Source organism: Equus przewalskii, chromosome 4 (assembly GCF_037783145.1).
Source record: "Equus przewalskii isolate Varuska chromosome 4, EquPr2, whole genome shotgun sequence".
Taxonomy (NCBI): Eukaryota; Metazoa; Chordata; class Mammalia; order Perissodactyla; family Equidae; genus Equus; species Equus przewalskii.
Window position 1 is genome coordinate 98,482,488 of NC_091834.1, and position 18,712 is coordinate 98,501,199.

Sequence of the window (18,712 nt, forward strand, 5' to 3'; positions counted from 1 at the left end):
CAGTAACACCATTTTAGTGGAGTTTAGCACAATGGTTAAAATGGAGAGACACTTACTAATTGACTTCTGAAAAAGTTGTGCTATCTCACAATATTTTTCTCCTGTGATGAGATTCTTTGAGCTCTTACAAATGGTTGATGGTAGGCAGTTCTCTATCATAGTGTTTTTACAAGTGCTCATTGACTTTTGACAGTCTGCGGGAATTCAAATAGAAAAGGGGCATTTTATAATCCTTAAGAATGCGTTTACTGTATTATTTTATGGGAGGCGAGTTTTATAGCATGAGGATGCAGTGTTTCCCCTGTTAGTCATCTGTGTGTTCCTTCGTTTTCCAGATTGTACCCAATCTGCAGTTCTTACTAGGACAAAACATCCTTTAAATCAATACGAAACAAAGCTCTAACGGAGAATGCTGAATCAGGCCCATTACCACAGTGCTAATTATGCAGTGAACACACATGCCGTTTACAGAGAGGACCTTTCCGAGACCCAACCATAACATCACACTCAGAGTCTATTCCAGAAGTAGGCAAGTCTCCATAAAAATTTTATTTATCTTGAAAGGCAAATGCTTATTCATTGCATAACACTGAAAGACATGGTTACTCCTACTTCGCCCTCCCTAAACATCGCTAGATAGTTAGATGACCAATAATTCCTAACTATGTCAGTAAAGTCAGTGAAAGGATTGGTGCTGCAGAGAGAGAAGCAGCCAAGTACTTTATGTAAACTGGATGGAAGGAAACCGATGGAGGATCGAGTGTGGAGAGGTGTGAGCTGGGGAGAAGAGTTTGAGATTTATTATTGAAATTAAACATGAAAAGAAAATCTGGTCTGTCTAGATATTCGTAATTCTTAGTACTTGTAATACGCCAGATATCCTAAAGTAGTTGTCCGTATGCCTGCTTATTTATTTCAGTTTTGTGTTTATGTCTGTTTGTGTGCCAGTTTGCATGAATGTAGTTTTCCTGGCAGCAACAACGTGTGTTTGGTGTACGTGTGCATATGTACGAGTATGAATTAATTACACATTGAAAACATCTGCATTAGCGGCTTCTGCAGTCCCCGCCGCTCCAGTCGGGATGTTGGGCTCCGTCCCTTGGTGTTAGGACCACTCGGAAGACCTGCTTCTCGGACGCCTGATTGTGGTTCCCGGGGGGCCGGAGCTCCGGGAGCCTGTACCATCTCTATCTGAGGGGGGGAGAGAAGGAAAGAGAAGGCATCCGAGCGGAGGGGTTCGGTTTCCTGCATCTGGGTGGGGGGCGGCCGGGGTGGGAGCGGGGTTCCAAGATTACACTGCAAATTCCTAACTTCAGCACCGCCTCCCGCCTGGGGAGAGGCGCGCGTCTCCTTCCGCGGCCCCCGCCCCAGCTGATGGACCCGGGCCCGTCGGGTCCATCTCCCTTCGGCTTCCAAACGAGGCGAGGGCAGGGCAGAAGGGTTCTGACAGCCCGAGGGGTGCGGTAAGGAGGAGGAGAGGGAGGAGCCGAGGAGGGGACTGGAGCGGGCAGGAGGAGGCAGGGTTTCCCCGCCTCGCGCGCAGCCCGGCTCCGCAGGCGCTGCTGGCGGCGGCGGCGGCGTCTCCAGTCTCGGCTGCGGCGGCCGCTGGTGCTCGAGCTCCGCGCGGGGAGATGCTGGCCCGCGCCGCGCCGCGCTGAGGCCGTGCGTGTGCCCGCGGCGGGGCTGCGTGCTCCGCGCAAACACGGTCCCTCCATGTGAGCTGCCAGCGACTGGAAACCCCTCTGAGTCACGCTGCCCAGTGGCGAGGGGAGCGCTTGCCCGCAGTGGCAACGGCAACTCCACCGTCCCCGGCGCGCTCCCTTTTCCTTCAGCATCCTCCTCTCTTCTGATTTTCCTCCACGTCCTTTGGTGATTTTTTTTTTTTTTTTCCTGAGAGGGAGAGGGCGGGGTAGGTGTCCTCTCCTCTGCTCCCCCCGCCCTTTCCTTCTTGGTTTGAATTTCTTCCCCCTGGCATTTCACGGGCTCCCGGAGCAAGAGGCAGGACCCGCAGGCAGGGAAAGGAAGGCTGCGACTCCCCTGCTGCTCCAAGCCTGGCAGAACTGGAGCCCCGAGGGGGTGAGGGGAGAAGAGGAGGAGGCGGGAGGGGCTTGGCTTTTTCTTGAGGACAGCCCATCTCCTTTCGAGAACCCCACGGAGAGACGGACGGCATCTCTCCGCAGCGAGCTCTTGGAGTACCGCGAGCGGCAGGCGAAGGATGGGGGCCCGGCGCGCCGGCTGCGGGGCAGCGCTCGCGCTCTGGATTGTCGGCAGCTGCCTCTGCAGAGCCTGGACGGCGCCCTCCTCGTCCCGTAAGTAGCCCTCCCGCGGGCTCGCTCCGCGCTGGAGCCGTTTGCCTGCCGCATTGATGTTCCACACCAGGGCATCAACTCCGAGGTGCATTCGCACTTCTCGCCCCCTGATTTGTGTGTGTGTCTCCGATGTCACGCACTTGCAGCCACTGCAGCAGAAAAACTCCAAACCCAGCGCTCTTGGTTTGGGGGGAGAGGGTTTTGACGCTGGTGATGGTTCTGGAAAGTTGTTTCTGGTCGTGGAGATTGGTTGGCAATGCTTGGTTAGAGTGATTAGCGCAGATAATAGCTTCTTAGGAGTTATTCTTGCACTTCGTGTGTTTGTGTAGGGGGAGTTCATTGCATTTTGCTTAGGTAGGTCAGTGAATGAAAAGTGAAGACTAGAGCAAAAATAAGTTTCTTATTTTTATTTATCGTTTTAACTTGAATGAATACGGGTTTGGGGATGAAAGAGGAGCGTATTTTGAGCAGTTTGGGCCCCTGTGGACTTCTCTTTAGCCCCCCACCCCCACCCCAACAAGTTAATGACCTTTTAGTACTTGCTTATTAAAATGGAAGACAGTGAATCCAGTATTGTAACTGAAATTGCCTTAATTCTTTGGCAATTTGAGGTAATGCAGTCTAGGAGTTGGGACAGTCAGTGCAAAACATCATTAATGCAGTAATGAACAGATTTCTTTATAGATTTTGCAGGAAAATGATACTGTTCAATACGTTTATCTCTGGGTGTTTTAGCCAACTTAAAAAAAAAAAAAGATTGCTCATGTTTTCGTTACGTTAGAAAGAATTGAAAGAGATGGAAGATTCCAGCCTTTCTCCTGCATTGCTTTAGAAGTGCAAACTGTGCTTCCAGAGAAGAAATATATGACCGCCCCTTTGGTTCTGAAAGAGTTAAACGCTAGAAAGATTGTCTCTTGCAGTCTTAGGATAATCTTCATAAGCACATACTTGTTTCTGGGAATAAGTTCTGAAAGAATAATCATGGAGATTTTAGAGTTTAAAAATAAGTTTTTTCCATTTAGGAAAAAAAGTTTAGTGTTTTCCAGAACTCATCATATGTAAAGTAGTCCTATCTCTGTTTATAAGAGCCAGGGATGCATTCATGCATCTTTGTTGATATGTTAATATTAATGGTCTTATTTCAGGATGTAAACAGTAATAAGAATAAACATTGAAATAGGACTTTGTAAGTTGTGCTAAGGAATATACTGCATAATAATATCATTTGATGACCCAATATTACTGTTTTGGCATATTTTGCCAAGTACCATATTTGCTTCTCTTTTCTTGCCTTTAAAGATAGGAAAGCCACTAAATGGCAATCTAAGTTTGTAGTGAACTTGACAAAAACTTTATGGTTTTTTCACAAAATAGATTAAACCTAAAAAGGAATATATTTTAATATTTTTATGTCAGTTTTATAGATTTAGACATTTTGAAGCTATAATGTGAGGTATTAATATTTACATAAATATGTAACTATATCCTGAGAAAAGTATTCTGAGGAAATTTCAGTTTCCATTTCAAGCTTTATGACTATATGGAACTAACTGCCGCTTTTCTCAGAGAATAAACTCATTAGAAATTAAATTTACTGTATTCATTGATTGAAAACCTTAATATCCGGAGTTTTTCCTGGGTTCTATATTTCATCTTTCTGTATACTTTAATTATTACAGATCAATCTGAAATACTTGCCATGTGTCAAGAATGGCATATGTGCAGCCATTGGGGTAATATATTTTAAGAATGGAAAAGTCATTATGTCAGAAATGTATTCTTAGGTCTTCCAACTTAGAATTTGTTGAATAAGGAAGAGCAGAGACCTTTAGTTTTAAGATAGTTAATAGTTATGTTTGATTATGAAGATTTATTGATTTGGCCCTTATTCTTTATTGTTTAAAAATGTATAATGGCTTAATTAAGATGACTTTTTATTTCATTTGAATTTGAATTGTGTGACCAAAACCCAAAGTTGCCCCACATCCTGGAAATGAAGTAAATAGTAAGGATGATGCAGACTTTACTGACAAGAATGAGCTTCACATATTTGGTACTTGAAAATTAAATTATATCTTTACACATAATGAAAAATTTTATTTATATTACATGTAGCCGTGAAGAAGAATGATAGTTATATTCTTAATACTAAAAACATTCAAAGGAGAAAAAAATGGTAACTACAGGAATCTAAGATAATGAACAGCTCAACCAGGAGAGGTCATCACAAGACAAAAAGTAGCATGAAAATCTAAAAGTAACATTTTTATTTGGTACACATTTTAAAAATTATGATGACTATGCTAGAACTTTCTATCCCCAGATAACTGTTTAATATGATGGACATTTTTAGAAGATACAGTTACTATTTTTTCATTTGATATCACCATTTCAAATATATATTTACTTCTGGCTTATTTCTTCTTCTCTGTTATTGAAATGTATATAAAAGTGATGTTACACTATGTTTTTTACTTTGGACTAAAACAAACTTTAAAGAAACTCATCTCTAGGATTAAGTAGAAATAGAATCTAATTTCTTGGCGGATAGTGGAAATGAGCTGCTGCTGAGCTGATGGAATCATATAGCCTCCCTTCTTGTAAATGTGTACGTACAGGACACATAGATAAAGTTTATGTAGAATCGTTTCTCTTAGGGGGTGGCATTTATTTGAACATATTTGAAAAACCCTGACAATGCAGTTCTTAACGATGAGGAGTTTGAGCTATTATTTAATGAATTTAACTTATTCTTAAAGTATGCTAAATTTTGGCTTTAAATAGTGCTTTCTGCTAAAGGTCACTTTACATTATTTTGTGTAGCCATTAAACTATAATTTCACTATCACATTTGAGAAATGTATTTTCAATTGATCACATACTTTGCAAAAGTATGTTTTTACATTTAGAAGCATATATCAACACAAATGTCTATAAATATATGCACACACACACACACACATACACATATATATATATTTGGTAAAAGCCATTAAGTACATGTTATATGATGTGTAGATAGATAATATTTAATATAGGATGTATGTTATATATGTATTGTATGTAAAATATATGTATATTTGTATATTTTCCAACGTCTTTCAAGGAGTTTAACTTGCTTACAAGTTTATAGATAGGTCTTTTCATGTGCAATTATTTCAAGTAACTATTGCAACAATATCAAAACAATAGTGTATTGGTCTATTTTCTCTGTCTTCTATTCATATACCACCCTAAAAATGGTATCTTTCAAATAGTGGTTGAATTAAATGTAAAATATGTAAATAAATATAAAAGCAACTATTATTAGTTTACACTGAGCTTGAACACAGAAATGAATTTATGTTGATAAAATGAATTTAAATAAAAAAGTACTTCAGGCCAGCAAAATTCATTGGTTGATAAGAGGTAGTACATTATTTACTTAATCCAAACTAATGATAAGATAACTCTTATTTACTTGTTAGAGAGAAATCCTGATTTGATTGTTGGCACTAACATTCAGGAAACAAGAATCTTTGACTTTTCAAGTTTTCTCCTTGCTCTTCGATACATGGCAAATTTGGGTAAAAATAGGAATCCACAAATTCAGTGTAGATTTTTATTAACTTTTATACAGTTGTAAACATACAACATAGCATTTTTGGATAAGTAACATCAAAGTTGTTTGGTGTGCATCATATTTTAAAAATCACATTTCTAATATTGTTTTTCTTTTCTGATTGGTAGGACATTTCCAGTTCTGTAACTTCTCTCAGATTTTAAATGCACTTGTGTTAATTATAAATCCTTCCAGAGAAAATCTTAATAAGTCTTTAAAAGGAAACTAAGAAGTCTTCTTATCTGATGTATCCTTTTATGATTGAAACACAAAAGGAATTTGATGTACCTCCCCGGGTCTTGCTTCTCTTTTTTAAAGTAGACTTTATTTGTTGTCAGTGGTGTACAGAATAAGGAGAGACTCTAGGCTCAGAAATTCTTAATTCCAAATCTACTGCATGATTGTCTTAAAAACACTAAACATAGTATAGGGAACCAACTTCTTCATGTTGTCTGTATAGTGATTGATTTTAATGGGATGAAGAAATAAAACACGTAATTTCAAAATTTTGCCGTATCTAATCAATTTGAGAAGTGCTTTATTTTATCGTTTATTGCTATTGGCAAAGTTATACAACAGAGTACATAATAACTTAAACCACAAAGCTACAATGTTATGGAAATAAAGTGAATGCTATATTTATATCTATGTCGCTATCTGAAATTGAATGCTATCAGTATTTCTACAGAAATACATATTTTAACATGAGTAACTTTTAGAAAAATAAGGTATATTTCTATAATAATCTAATATTTGGCCATTGGAAGAAATTATGTGTTTATATTTGCCATTTTAATATGTAAGAATAATGATAAAATGATCTTTATATAGCCTTTAACTTTGCAAATGAGAAACTTAAAAGAGAATACTTCTCAACAAAGTGACCGGTTAAAACATTGGCTCTTCCCATCTCCCGGGATCCATAGAATTTGATGTGTTTTAAGTCTGACCAGAATGTTTTAATTCTGACCAACTAAAAGATGAGATGTGGAGGTGCTACTTCCTTCTCCGTCTTAATGTTTCCTTTTATGTGGAGGAAACTCCACTTGTAAGGTTCTCAGCCTCTGTCTCTGCAGTTCACTCATTCCTTCCCCTGTTAGGTAGAGTGACTTACCTATTGGGTGACTTTGAGATAAGGACCTAGCATAGCTGAGCCTGTCCTTCTTCCTTCCAGGCTGCCTGCAGAAGGTATAGATTCTACTGAAAGACATATAAGAGTAGGCTATGCTTTTCTGCAATAATTTCTGTGACGGTATGAGGAGCCTTCTGGTGCTCGGTAATTCCTATATAACTGGAAAGTCTGTTTAATTTCAGAGTTCAGGTTAATGCTTCCCACTGTTGCCACACATTTAAGCCTTGTTCTTCTGTATCAGCAATTATTATGTAAAGGGTGATATTTGCTCTCCATCTCTGACTTCGAATCTAGAACTCAGGCAGAGAACAGAGCGCTATTTATTGGACCCTGTCAAACCCAAAGATATGAAAATTGCCCTTAATAAGCTCATCTAGTATTGAACTTGGTGGTTTAGTGGTTAACATTCACTGTGTGGCCCAGATTCGTTTCCTGATCAGGGAAGCACGCCACCCATCTGTCAGTTGTCTTACTGTAGCTGCTGCATGTTGCTGTGATGCTGAAAGCTATGCCACCGGTATTTCAATGACCAGCAGGATCTCTCATGGTGGACAGGTTTCAGTAGAGCTTCTAGACTAAGACAGATGAGGAAGAAGGACCTGGCCACCCACTTCTGAAAGAACTGGCCATGAAAACCCTGTGAATAGCAGTGGAGCATTGTCTGATATAGTGCCAGAAGGTGAGAGGATGGCGCAAAAAGACTGGGCAGGGTTCCACTGAACACAGGGTCACTTGGAGTTGGAATGGACCTCATGGCACTAACCACAACAAAGTATTGAACTAAGTGAACATGAAAAAAATTTTGCATGTTTTAAAAACCGGCAACGAAATAAGACTTGTTTTTTTTCCCTTTGATATTGAGTTGGAGAATTGGACTTACTCTATGAACTCCAAGCTCTCCTGTTCACTCATGCATATTTCTTCATGGTCCTATTAGTAATATTTATTTTGGAGACACATTTAGAATACCATTTCTTTATCTATGGTCAATTACAATATAGTCTTAAACGCATCCTGGTTACGGACTTTAGTGACTCCATGTTCAGTTGAGTCATCCCTTTAAGTATCAGGTGAATTTGACATGCCTTGAGTGGGTAGTTACTTCATGTCCGTGTTCCTTCTGCACGATCGTGAAGAGTTAAATGTTTTGGATTAATTATTCTAAAAAAATGGTGTCGTTTGCACTTTGAAAACAAGTCGTTAATTTCCTCAATTGTAAATTTTGAAAAAGAGCTTGTTAAACTCTTATTTAGTTCGTTTTGGGGTTAGGCTATTCATAATAACAGCTTGAAGTAACTGATTTTTTTATAGCACTCCAGATTTTAAAACCTCCCCTGATAGTAGGAAATCTCGAAAAAAAGATGTGTTAGTTGGCTCTGAGTTTGCTTGCTGAAGATATATTTTTGGAATACTGTAAAAGTGCTGAAGAAATACAGAAGAACTCCTGAGGGCTATATTCTGCATTTTCCTTATGATTTAAGTTGGTTTGAAATATCCTCATAAACGTGCGTGGTGACGTATTCTTTAATGTTTTCACGTTTAGGAAGGAGGTAAAATTAATTCCTGAGAATACATACTTTTACGAGGAAAAATTATACCCAAACCTATGTAAGGTTCTTTTTCCCTTTTCTAATACGTTTGTGTCGTACTCTGCGCTGGGGTGGTGGTCTCGGTGGCCTGCGAATGTGTGTCATGGAAAATGGCAGTTGGGGTGTGAGCTTCGCCGCGTCAGGTTCGCTGAATCTGTGTTGTGTGGTGCAGCTACGTTGGAATCGAGTTAGATAAATTGCTCATTTCTATGCATTACACGTCGTGTTGAAAAAAGTATGTTAAAAGAAACATTTTTCCTTGATTCCTAATTTTCTAATAACTACTATACAGCTATGTCACTCAATTACAGTATCATTTGAAAGGAATACATGGAAAAAGTAAATAGATACACTCTGAATTAATAAAAAAAGCTCAGTATATGGTGAAATATCATGATTTCCCAAAGAAAATAATACATTTGCTTCTAAGAACATTCTCTTAAAATGAAAGGTACTTATTGTCACTTGTAAATCATATTAACTCAAATGGTTATTTCGAGCTAACAGAAAACATATGTTCATTATGTTGTATCACTCTGTTAGCTCATTTTACTAGGCAGTCACGTCTTACTTAAGGGAAATCATTTTATTAAGCAAGCTTATCTGTAAATATTTACTTTCATATACCTTATATATCTTTTTCAGATATTTGGCAAAATATAACTACATGAAAAACTAGAAGAACTACATGAAAAAATTTCAGCCTAATTTTGTTACATGGCAAAATTTTAGCATATTTTAGGAGTATCGTTTGTTTAAAATTTGTTCATTACACGTTAACAATGGCCTATTCTGCGTTACTTAATTGCTAATAAATTGTAATTCAAAATTTATAGATTAATGTAGTGTATTTGAAATACTTTTAGTTCAAACAAACGTATCTGGAAAACCATATAGAAACAGTTTTTTCAGTTGATAAAATGAATATACTATTAGGTTAATGTTTTTAACGCCAACCAGTCTAAGAACGTGGATCCAGATTTTATCCCCCCCATATGCCCACGGCCACTAAAACACATGAGGTTGGTACCACAATCAAGGCAAATGCTGCTGTCTCTCATGGCACTTTTTCTCAGTGAGTCTGATTATGGCCACAAGAATCAAATCCTTCTCAACACAATGTACCAGGCAACCGCATATGATCTCATCAGATTTGATCTATAAAATAAAACTTTATCTTTTACTCATGCTATATATAATACCATTACCAGAAGTTTTTCAGCTAACTTTTGTTAGTGATAAATTACACTCATTGTTGCTTAAATCACTTGATGAATATTAAATGTTCTCATATGAAAAGAATATTTAGAAGAATGTATGGTTGCCTTATAGTAGAAGAGGTTTTTAATGGTGTTGATGAAATATCCAAGACTGAAATTTCATCAGACTTCATGCATGTCTGTAGTATATGTGAGTTTTATTCAAATAACCTTTACCTGAACGTTTATCATGTCTTATGGCTAGTAGTTTAAAGCAGATGCTAATGTTGTCTATTGTGTTTTTTGGCTGTCTGGGATATGGAATTAAGAATAACAGTTTTATTGTGTCAGTTGACAGAGGTAGTACTGTGTTAAAAATATCAGTGTGTCATAATTGGATATTTGCATTGCTTCCACTATTAAGAATGCAAAAATAAACAGCCTCATTCAGATATTTATATAGTGATGTGTTTAATTTTCTGGAATTGGTGCCAAAGACTGGGATGCTCGATCAAAGAGGATATATGCTTTTTCTTTAATAAATGTTTTCTAATTGAGTTCCACAAATTTGTAATGACTTATGTCTTCAGCACCAATCAATGAGTGTCCTTTTCCAGAACTCCACGCAGCGGTAGACATTATTATACTTTAAAATTTTTTTGCCAATTGATATGAAGAGCCAATATTTGTTGAGTGTTGACTTCAGATCAGGCGCTACTCCCTACATGCAGTAACTCATTTAGTCCTTACAAGAGTGCTTCAGTTTGCAGATGAGAAAGCTGAGGCAGACAGAGAAGTTAGGTAGCTTGCCCAGGCCACCCGTGTGACCTGTGTCTACAGCCTGTGCTCTTAACAATGGCACCGCAGACTGAGTGTGAAATAGTATGTGATGAATTTCCAGTTCTCTGGATACTAGTGAGTTTCAGCTTGCATCTAGGCAATATTTTAAGAGTCAACTAACTGCTTATATAGAGGTATAGGGGAAAAAACCTGTTATCTTAATGTTTCTTTTTGTTTACTTGTTCTTTAATCAACTTGTCCTATATTCTGATGACTTAAAAAGTATATTTGTAAACAGGAAAAATATATATTTGACATAAACAGAGGAAGACAGCTTATTTCAATGGTAATAACATTAAATAATAATACATACGATGTCATTTATGTTCTTCCTCTTCATAATACACTGATTTTTACAATGTAATTCTATCTTTTGGGTACTATTAGCATGTGTTTAATAGTCATCTTTATTTAAAGCTATGAAAAATACTTGTTAAAATGTTTTGTCAGTTATAACTAAAAGCTGTTTTAAACTTGCTCTCAGGAAATTTTGCAGTCTGTATGCAACACTGTAAATATTATTGCCATTGCTAAGGTTCAAAGATGATACCCATGTAATCTGTAAGCACTGTTTTGAGTATCAGTTTTGTGTAATGTCTAAACCATAAAGCTTTTCTTGAGAGTCTTCTTGAGAGGAAAACTTCTTCTTTCGCTTTAATGGCAGTGGGAAAATATTTGTCTAAAATATATTTGTCAGTTCTAATGCTTAACTATTTCTCCTATCTGCTCCCTGCTCTCCATTCCCATCATCGCAGCTCTAGTGAAGATTTTCGGCGGTTCCCTCCAGGCGATAATTTAGTAGCCTTCTGGCTTCTAATATTTCTCCTCTAGTTTGTCATCCATATCTAGGCCAGAAATAGTTTTCTAAAACACAAATCTTGTCCTAGTACTCCACTTCTCTGGTTCTTGCCTGTCCCTTTGATGTAATCTCCCCCAACTCAACATTTGCACCCCATAACCTAACCCTGCTGAAATCCTTGCAGTTTCTCCAATTCAGTGTGCTTTTTCCAGTCATGTTTCTTCCATGCCTCCTTACATTCTGTTCTTTCCTTGTGGAATGCCTTCTCCTGTTTTGTCTAGGCTGATTCAGAGGAAGCTTGTTTGTGGTCCAACCTTAGAACTTTGGAGCACATTGAAGGTACCGTCACCTCTCTGTGGTGATTTGGTCTAATCACAGGCAAAATACTGGGAAGATAAGTAATTTCTTTGCTATCTGGACTTCCAAGGAATAGAGTGATGGCAAATAATGCAAGTCCCCTTCAATTATCTGATGTTAGAATGAAAAATTGCCCAATTGCTGACAATAGAAGGAAGGCAAGAAATATGTTTTTAAAGGATAGAACACAGACACTTTTTGTCATACTTTATACATGAATATTAATTGATCATTTCAAGGGAAGTAATGAAACCATGCTGTGAAAAGTCTACTGCTTCTCCATCCCTTTCCCTACATGGCTCTATTTTGCAGTATTTTCTGTACTTCAGTTAAGCCATGTGATTGGTCAGACTCCTTAAAAGCCAAGCGTGACTGCCCTTTCCAAAGCGTATTGTTCCAAAGACATACCTGTAATCTGTATGCAAATGAAAGACAGATGTCAACAAAATAATGAATGTGCCTAACAGGTACTTTAAATAGAGTGCTTAAGATGTCAAAAAATCTTGCAAATGATAGAGGTAGTTGCAGAGAAACTTGATAATTATATATATTTACTGTATAACAATCTGGCATGTTAGTTGATATTGTCAAAGTTGATATGGAAGGTCAGTGAATTTCATTTTGATTTCTATTGTAACAAAAATATCCTTTGATAAGTACAAAAAATGAGCACTTACATTCTATTTGTTTATATTTTAAATTCACGCTCTTCATCTCTACATTTGAAACTTTTTCGTGCTGCATCTCAACCTTACACTATCCTCTAGCCTGGAAGGTCCTTGCCTTTTCAAAGCCTGCCAATCCAGCAAAGCCTGTTTCAAATTCTATACTCTTTACAGTGATTCCCCAGGCTCTGCCTACTGATAACACAAGTTACTCCCTTTTCTCTTAGCCCACAATTTGCGTAGTCAGAGCCTACATTTTGTTCTTAAGTTAATAGATAAAAGGGTGTGGTTGTATCAAAGGAAGTAGACTTCAGTAAGCATGTTCTGTCACATTAGGCACTGTACTAGTTGCATTGAATTTATTGTATAAAATTAGTAAATTATCACTCTGCTGAAATACTCAAAGCATAAGGATGCTCAGAAAACTTAAGACTCCCCGGTTTCATTTCTATACAGTTCTTATTTTTATCAAGTTCTCCCTTATACTGTCACAAAATCTACATCCTTACAAATTCTGGCCTTTCGTTATAGTTGGGCTTTTAAGCTGATAAAAGTTTAATATTTACCCAATATTCTACTGCCATAAAATATTGGGAGGCACATATCATAAAGCCTAATTAAATATAATTTTAATATTTAGTCACTCTTTTCATAGATAGCTAATTAATATCTCAAAGATGAATACATCCATTAAGAGAAACATTCCGATTTACTTGTACTTATATCCTCCAAATTGTCTATAACATTTCTAGGTACATAAGTACTGTTAAATAGATATAATTGAATTGAATTGAAATGGGTTAGTACTGGAAGTTCTGCGTATATATTGTGCATATAGCTAGATTGTAGCAATGAGTACAGATTTCTTTTCTTAGTTGTATTTTTATAGCTAGAAGCATTGTAATAAGAAGTAATATAATTTTAATTTTTATACTATATTAGTCATAAAGTTTGTCTGTTAAGTAGTAATACTCATATTATAAAAATACTGCCTTAAAACTGACATGTCTATATGAATCAAAAAAGAAAAATGAAATAGATAAGTATTTCAGAAGACTGTCCTTCAAGAGTAACAGAGCTATTAAGAGGGCCAGCGTGGTGGGCTAGTGATTAAGTTCACGTGCTCCGCTTTAGCAGTCTGGGGTTTGCAGGTTCAGATCCCGGGCATAGACCTAGCACCGCTGGTCAAGCCATGCTGTGGCGGCATCCCACATAAAATAGAGAAAGCTTGGCACAGATGTTAACTCGTGATAATCTTCCTCAAGCAAAAAGAGGAAGACATTTGGCAACAGATGTTAGCTCAGGGCCAGTCTTCCTGTTACACACAAGAAAAGTAACAGGGCTATTAAAAATTATTTTAAAGGGCAGTTTTACACCTATTTGCAGAAAGTGAAAGGCAACATATCCATGAATTTCAATTTATCTTCTATTCTTTGCCCAAATGTATTAGGAAAATATTAACTGCAGTTTGACTAGTCTTCATGAAAACATGGTTTATTGGTACATAATTACTGTATATAATGAAGCATTTTAGTTTTACAATGATATAATCACCCAAATATAAACTTTGGAAATGAAAATGTGTTGTTACTTCACATTTTTAGATTATAGGTGGCAAAATTAAAGTAACATATCCACTTTCAAAAAGAGATTTCGGAATCTTGTCAATAAAAATTATATCGTTTCTTCTATCAAACTGGCTTCAATAGGGCTTTTTGTAAAAGGCTTTCAGAGCTGTTGTTTGTTCACTATCTGTCTATAATTATAGTATTTAGAGCGTCTCATACTGTGTTTGTTTCTACATATTGAACTTTCAAATGATGAATACACAAATGGCAGAGCCAAAGATGAGCCTTGCTAGTGACTGAAGTGCTGGCTCCCTGGAGTTGCCCTGTGACACTGTTACCTAAGAAACAGTTAAAGAGGGACTACTCAGAAACATGCGTTGAAGATTGGCGTGTTTTGAAAAAATTAGGGACCTAGGCCTGGAGCTAAAATTATTTCTCATTATTTTATTTATGATTCCCTTTATAAGCTTCCATATACCACACTCCATTCATAAAATTTTAGTAGAAAAAAATTGCCATTTAATAATGTTTCTATAAGTCACCTGTCCTATTTATGGTTTCTTACTTCTTATTTCAAAATTACTTTAACTGTCCTTTTTGTAATATTTGACTTTAGTAAGTTACCTTATGTCACCCTTTTATTTATTAGGCGTGATAAAATTTAAATTTAAATTATTCAGTTATCTCAGCCAGTCCAGAGGTAAGTTCATCAGTGGGTGACTAAGGAAATCCATTATGACATTTTAGCTGGAACCTAAAGAGTAAGAAGAAACTAGTCAAGAAGAGAGGAGGGGAAGACTGCTTCAAGCAGAAGAGGACAACTGTGCAATTCTGACATTGTCCAAGTTTGGACCTCACTCTGATGAGGAGAATTTCGTGATTTCAGAATAAGGCTTTTATAAAACATGTAATGAAAGGAAAGTTTTGAATGAGTAAATGACACTGTTTAGTAGTTTAACAGCAAACAGAGAGAACATAAATCTTCACTGGTTGGAAATATAAACATTTATTATCTTTAATAGGAGAATAATATATGTTTTATGAGTCTTGGTAAAAATAAACATTAAGAAAACTTTATGCTTGGGGCTGGCCCAGTGGCACAGTGGTTAAGTGCACACGTTCAGCTTTGGCGGCCCGGGGTTCACCGGTTCAGATCCGGGGTGCAGACATGGCACCACTTGGCAAGCCATGCTGTGGTAGGCATCCCACATATAAAGTAGAGGAAGATGGGCACAGATGTTAGCTCAGGGCCAGTATTCCTCAGCAAAAACAGGAGGATTGGCGGCAGTTAGCTCAGGGCTAATCTTCCTCAAAAAAAAAAAGAAAGAAAGAAAGAAAAGAAAACCTTATGCTCTATGAATGAACTTGACCATCTGCCCAATGAATTTATGACAGAGGAGCCAAGAATATACAATTGAGAAGGATGATTTCGTCAATAAATAGTATTGGGAAAACTGGACAGCCACATGCAAAAGCATGAAACTGACCACTATCTTATACCATACATAAAAATTAACTTAAAATTAAAGACTTGAATGTGAAACCTGAAACTATAAAACTCCTAGAAGAAAACATAGGTGGTAAACTCCCTCACATTGGTCTTGGTGATGTTGTTTTTGGATCTGACACCAAAAGCAAAGGCAACAAAAGCGAAAATAAATAAGTGGGACTACATCAAACTAAAAAGCTTCTGCACAGCAAAGGAAGCCATCAGCAAAAAGAAAAGCCAACCTACTGAATGGGAGAAAATATTTGAAAATAATATATCTGAAAAGGGGCTAATATCTAAAATATATAAAGAACTCTTACAACTGAATTGCAGAAAAACAACCAACCTATTAAAAAATGATCAGAAGATTTGAACAGACATTTTTCCAAAGAAGACGTACAGCTGGCCAACAGGTACATGAAAGATGCTCAACATCGCTAATCATCAGGGAAATGCAAATCAATACCACAGTGAGATATCAGCTCACACCTGCTAGAATGGATGTTATCAAAAAGATGAGAAACAACAGCTGTTGGAGAGGATGTGGAGAAAAGGGAACCCTTTTGTATTGTGTTGGTGGGAATGTAAATTGGTGCAGCCATTATGGAAAACAGTATGGATGTTCCTCAAAATACTAAAAGTAGAATTACCAGATGATCCAGCAATTCCACTTCTGAGTATTTATTTGAAGAAAACGAAAACACTAATTTGAAAAGATATATGCACCCCCATGTCCATTGTAGCATTATTTATAATTGCCAAGATACGGAGACAAGCTAAGTCTCCATCGATAGATTAATGGATAAAGAAGTCATGATATATATGTGTGTATATATATATATATATATATATATATATATATATATATATGTATGTGTATGTAATGGAATTTATTCAACCATAAAAGAGAATGAAATCTTGCCATTTGCAACAACATGGAGGGACCACCTCGAGGCCATTATGCTAAGTGAAATACATCAGACAGAGAAAGACAAATACTCTATCATCTCACTTATATGTGGAATCTAAATAAAATAAAATTTAAAAACCAAGCACATAGATACAGAGAACAGATAGCTGGCTGCCAGAGTGGGGGGCGGGGGGGAGGGGGCGTGTTACATGGATGAAGGAGGTGAAAAGGTACAAACTTCGAGTTATAAAGTCATGGGGGTATAATGTACAGCTTGGTGACTCTAGTTAATAATACTGTGTTACATAGGTGAAAGTTGCTAAGAGAGTAGATTTTGAAACTTTCACAAGAAAAAGGTTTTGTAACTATATGTGATAATGGATGTTAACTAGACATTACAGTGATCATTTCACAATATATACAAATATTGAATCCTTATGTTGTAAAGCTGAAACTAATATAATATAAAGTTATATGTCAATTATACCTCAATAAAGAAAAGAAAATTTTACATTCTGTGAATGAACTTGACTCTCCGCTAAGTTGGCTATCTAGAATAAAAAGCATATAAATTTCTGTACATAGAATGCACATTATAGATTTGGGTTTAGGGTGGGTGGAGATAAGTTGTAGTTTTTTTTTTAAACTTGCCATTTAAAAGTATCTTCAGTCTTTAAAATACTTTGGAAAATTTTATCTGCTTCTGTTTTGCTTTGTTTGGCTTTCTGTAGGTGTCCTTAATTGACTATATGAACTAAAAGTAGTTAGACTCTACCTTGGTTCCATCTAAAACGGTAAATTTGGTTAGGCAGACTTCACTGAAGCAAACGATCAGAATACTATATATGAGTGTTTTATGTATGTGTGTATGTATTTACTTATTTATTCACCACCCATGAGTTATAGATACTAGGGGTCTTCTCTATGGCAGGGTTCCCAACTCTATATCTATGGCAAGATGTCTCCATTGTCAAAGCTAATCTCCATAAAGGTGTGAAATAAATAGTCCTTTACTGTGAATGGGGCTCTCATCCTAGGCTCCTAAAATAAAGATCACTATAGTTTAATGTTCTATAGTCATTACTGAAAATTAGTTTTATATTGATTACCTGCCAAAATGTATTGACATTGATTTAGTAAAAGTGTTAATTTTTTAAAAAGAATCTACATATTCTTTTGGAAAAGTAACTGGTGGTTATTAGCACAGACTTTCATGTCAAAAATACTGAATTTGGTTGTTGGCTCTGTTCCTCAGTGACCATGGACAAATAATCAAGACTTTTGAGCCCCAGATTTCTAATATTTAAAATGATGAAATAATAGTACCTGCGTGAAGCCTTGCTGTAAGGATTAAATGCAGAATGTGTAGTGATGGGCACATGATGGTAGATTAATTTAGTAATTTTTTTGTTATTTTTGAATACATTAAATACTATACAGTTTCTATGAGTATAACACTAGACTAAACTTTACAAACGTTGCAAAATCATTTGTAATTGCCTCAGACAGTTACTTCATAATTTAGTTGGGAAACAAGACTTATTTGGAATAAGTAGCAAAGATAAGATCAGCATATTTTTAATTTCCACATAATACCACATGTAAATGGTCAAAAAATGAGACAATATAGTTCAAATATATTAAGAAAGACAATTGAAGGAAGTAATGCATATATCATCTATATTAATTGAATTTATAATTTGTTATAGGTAACTATATATGATATTGCTATACTCTACGCACAGAGATGTTAGTGCTTGAGTCATTTATTTTAAAAGTATACTCATGTTAAAAAGTAGGGTAGAAATTGTTAAAACCATGTAGAATAATCTATTTAGTAGGGCCTATTTTACAGCGTAGTAGGTATCCAGTTACCTTACACACAAATGTTTCTGAAAAACCACAACATTTGCAAATTAGAGAGCTTGTGGGCATGAGGAACATATCCAAAAGCATAAACATTTTTACTCTAACTTGTCAGCCATATGTGCAGATGGTATAAAGCTTGTTTTCTGAAATGTGATGGAAAGTATAAAAAGAAATTTGACAATTTTTTTTCATCTTTGAATTTGACTATCTAAGTAACTAGAAAGCTAGGAAATCAAACAGTGGATATTATTTTAAGTCTCTGAAAATCAGTGCCCAGGATTTTTGGAGGTTTAGTTAAGTTGTTTATAGACTTTTTTTTTCATCATTAATGAAAACATTTGAGTATCTATTAAAAATAGATAATGTGGGGGCCAGCCCGGTGGTG

General features: G+C 36.5%; 1 protein-coding gene across 1 annotated transcript in view; it reads left to right on the forward strand.

Annotated features, from left to right (window-relative positions):
* The first annotated feature begins 1,075 nt into the window (after positions 1-1,075).
* The window catches only part of CNTNAP2 (contactin associated protein 2), a 1,871,069-nt gene continuing 1,853,432 nt past the window's right edge, over positions 1,076-18,712 (forward strand). The window contains exon 1 of the mRNA XM_070616681.1: positions 1,076-2,309. Coding sequence (XP_070472782.1) covers positions 2,216-2,309 — 94 coding nt within the window. The 5' untranslated portion in view covers positions 1,076-2,215. The remainder of the gene's footprint in view (positions 2,310-18,712) is intronic.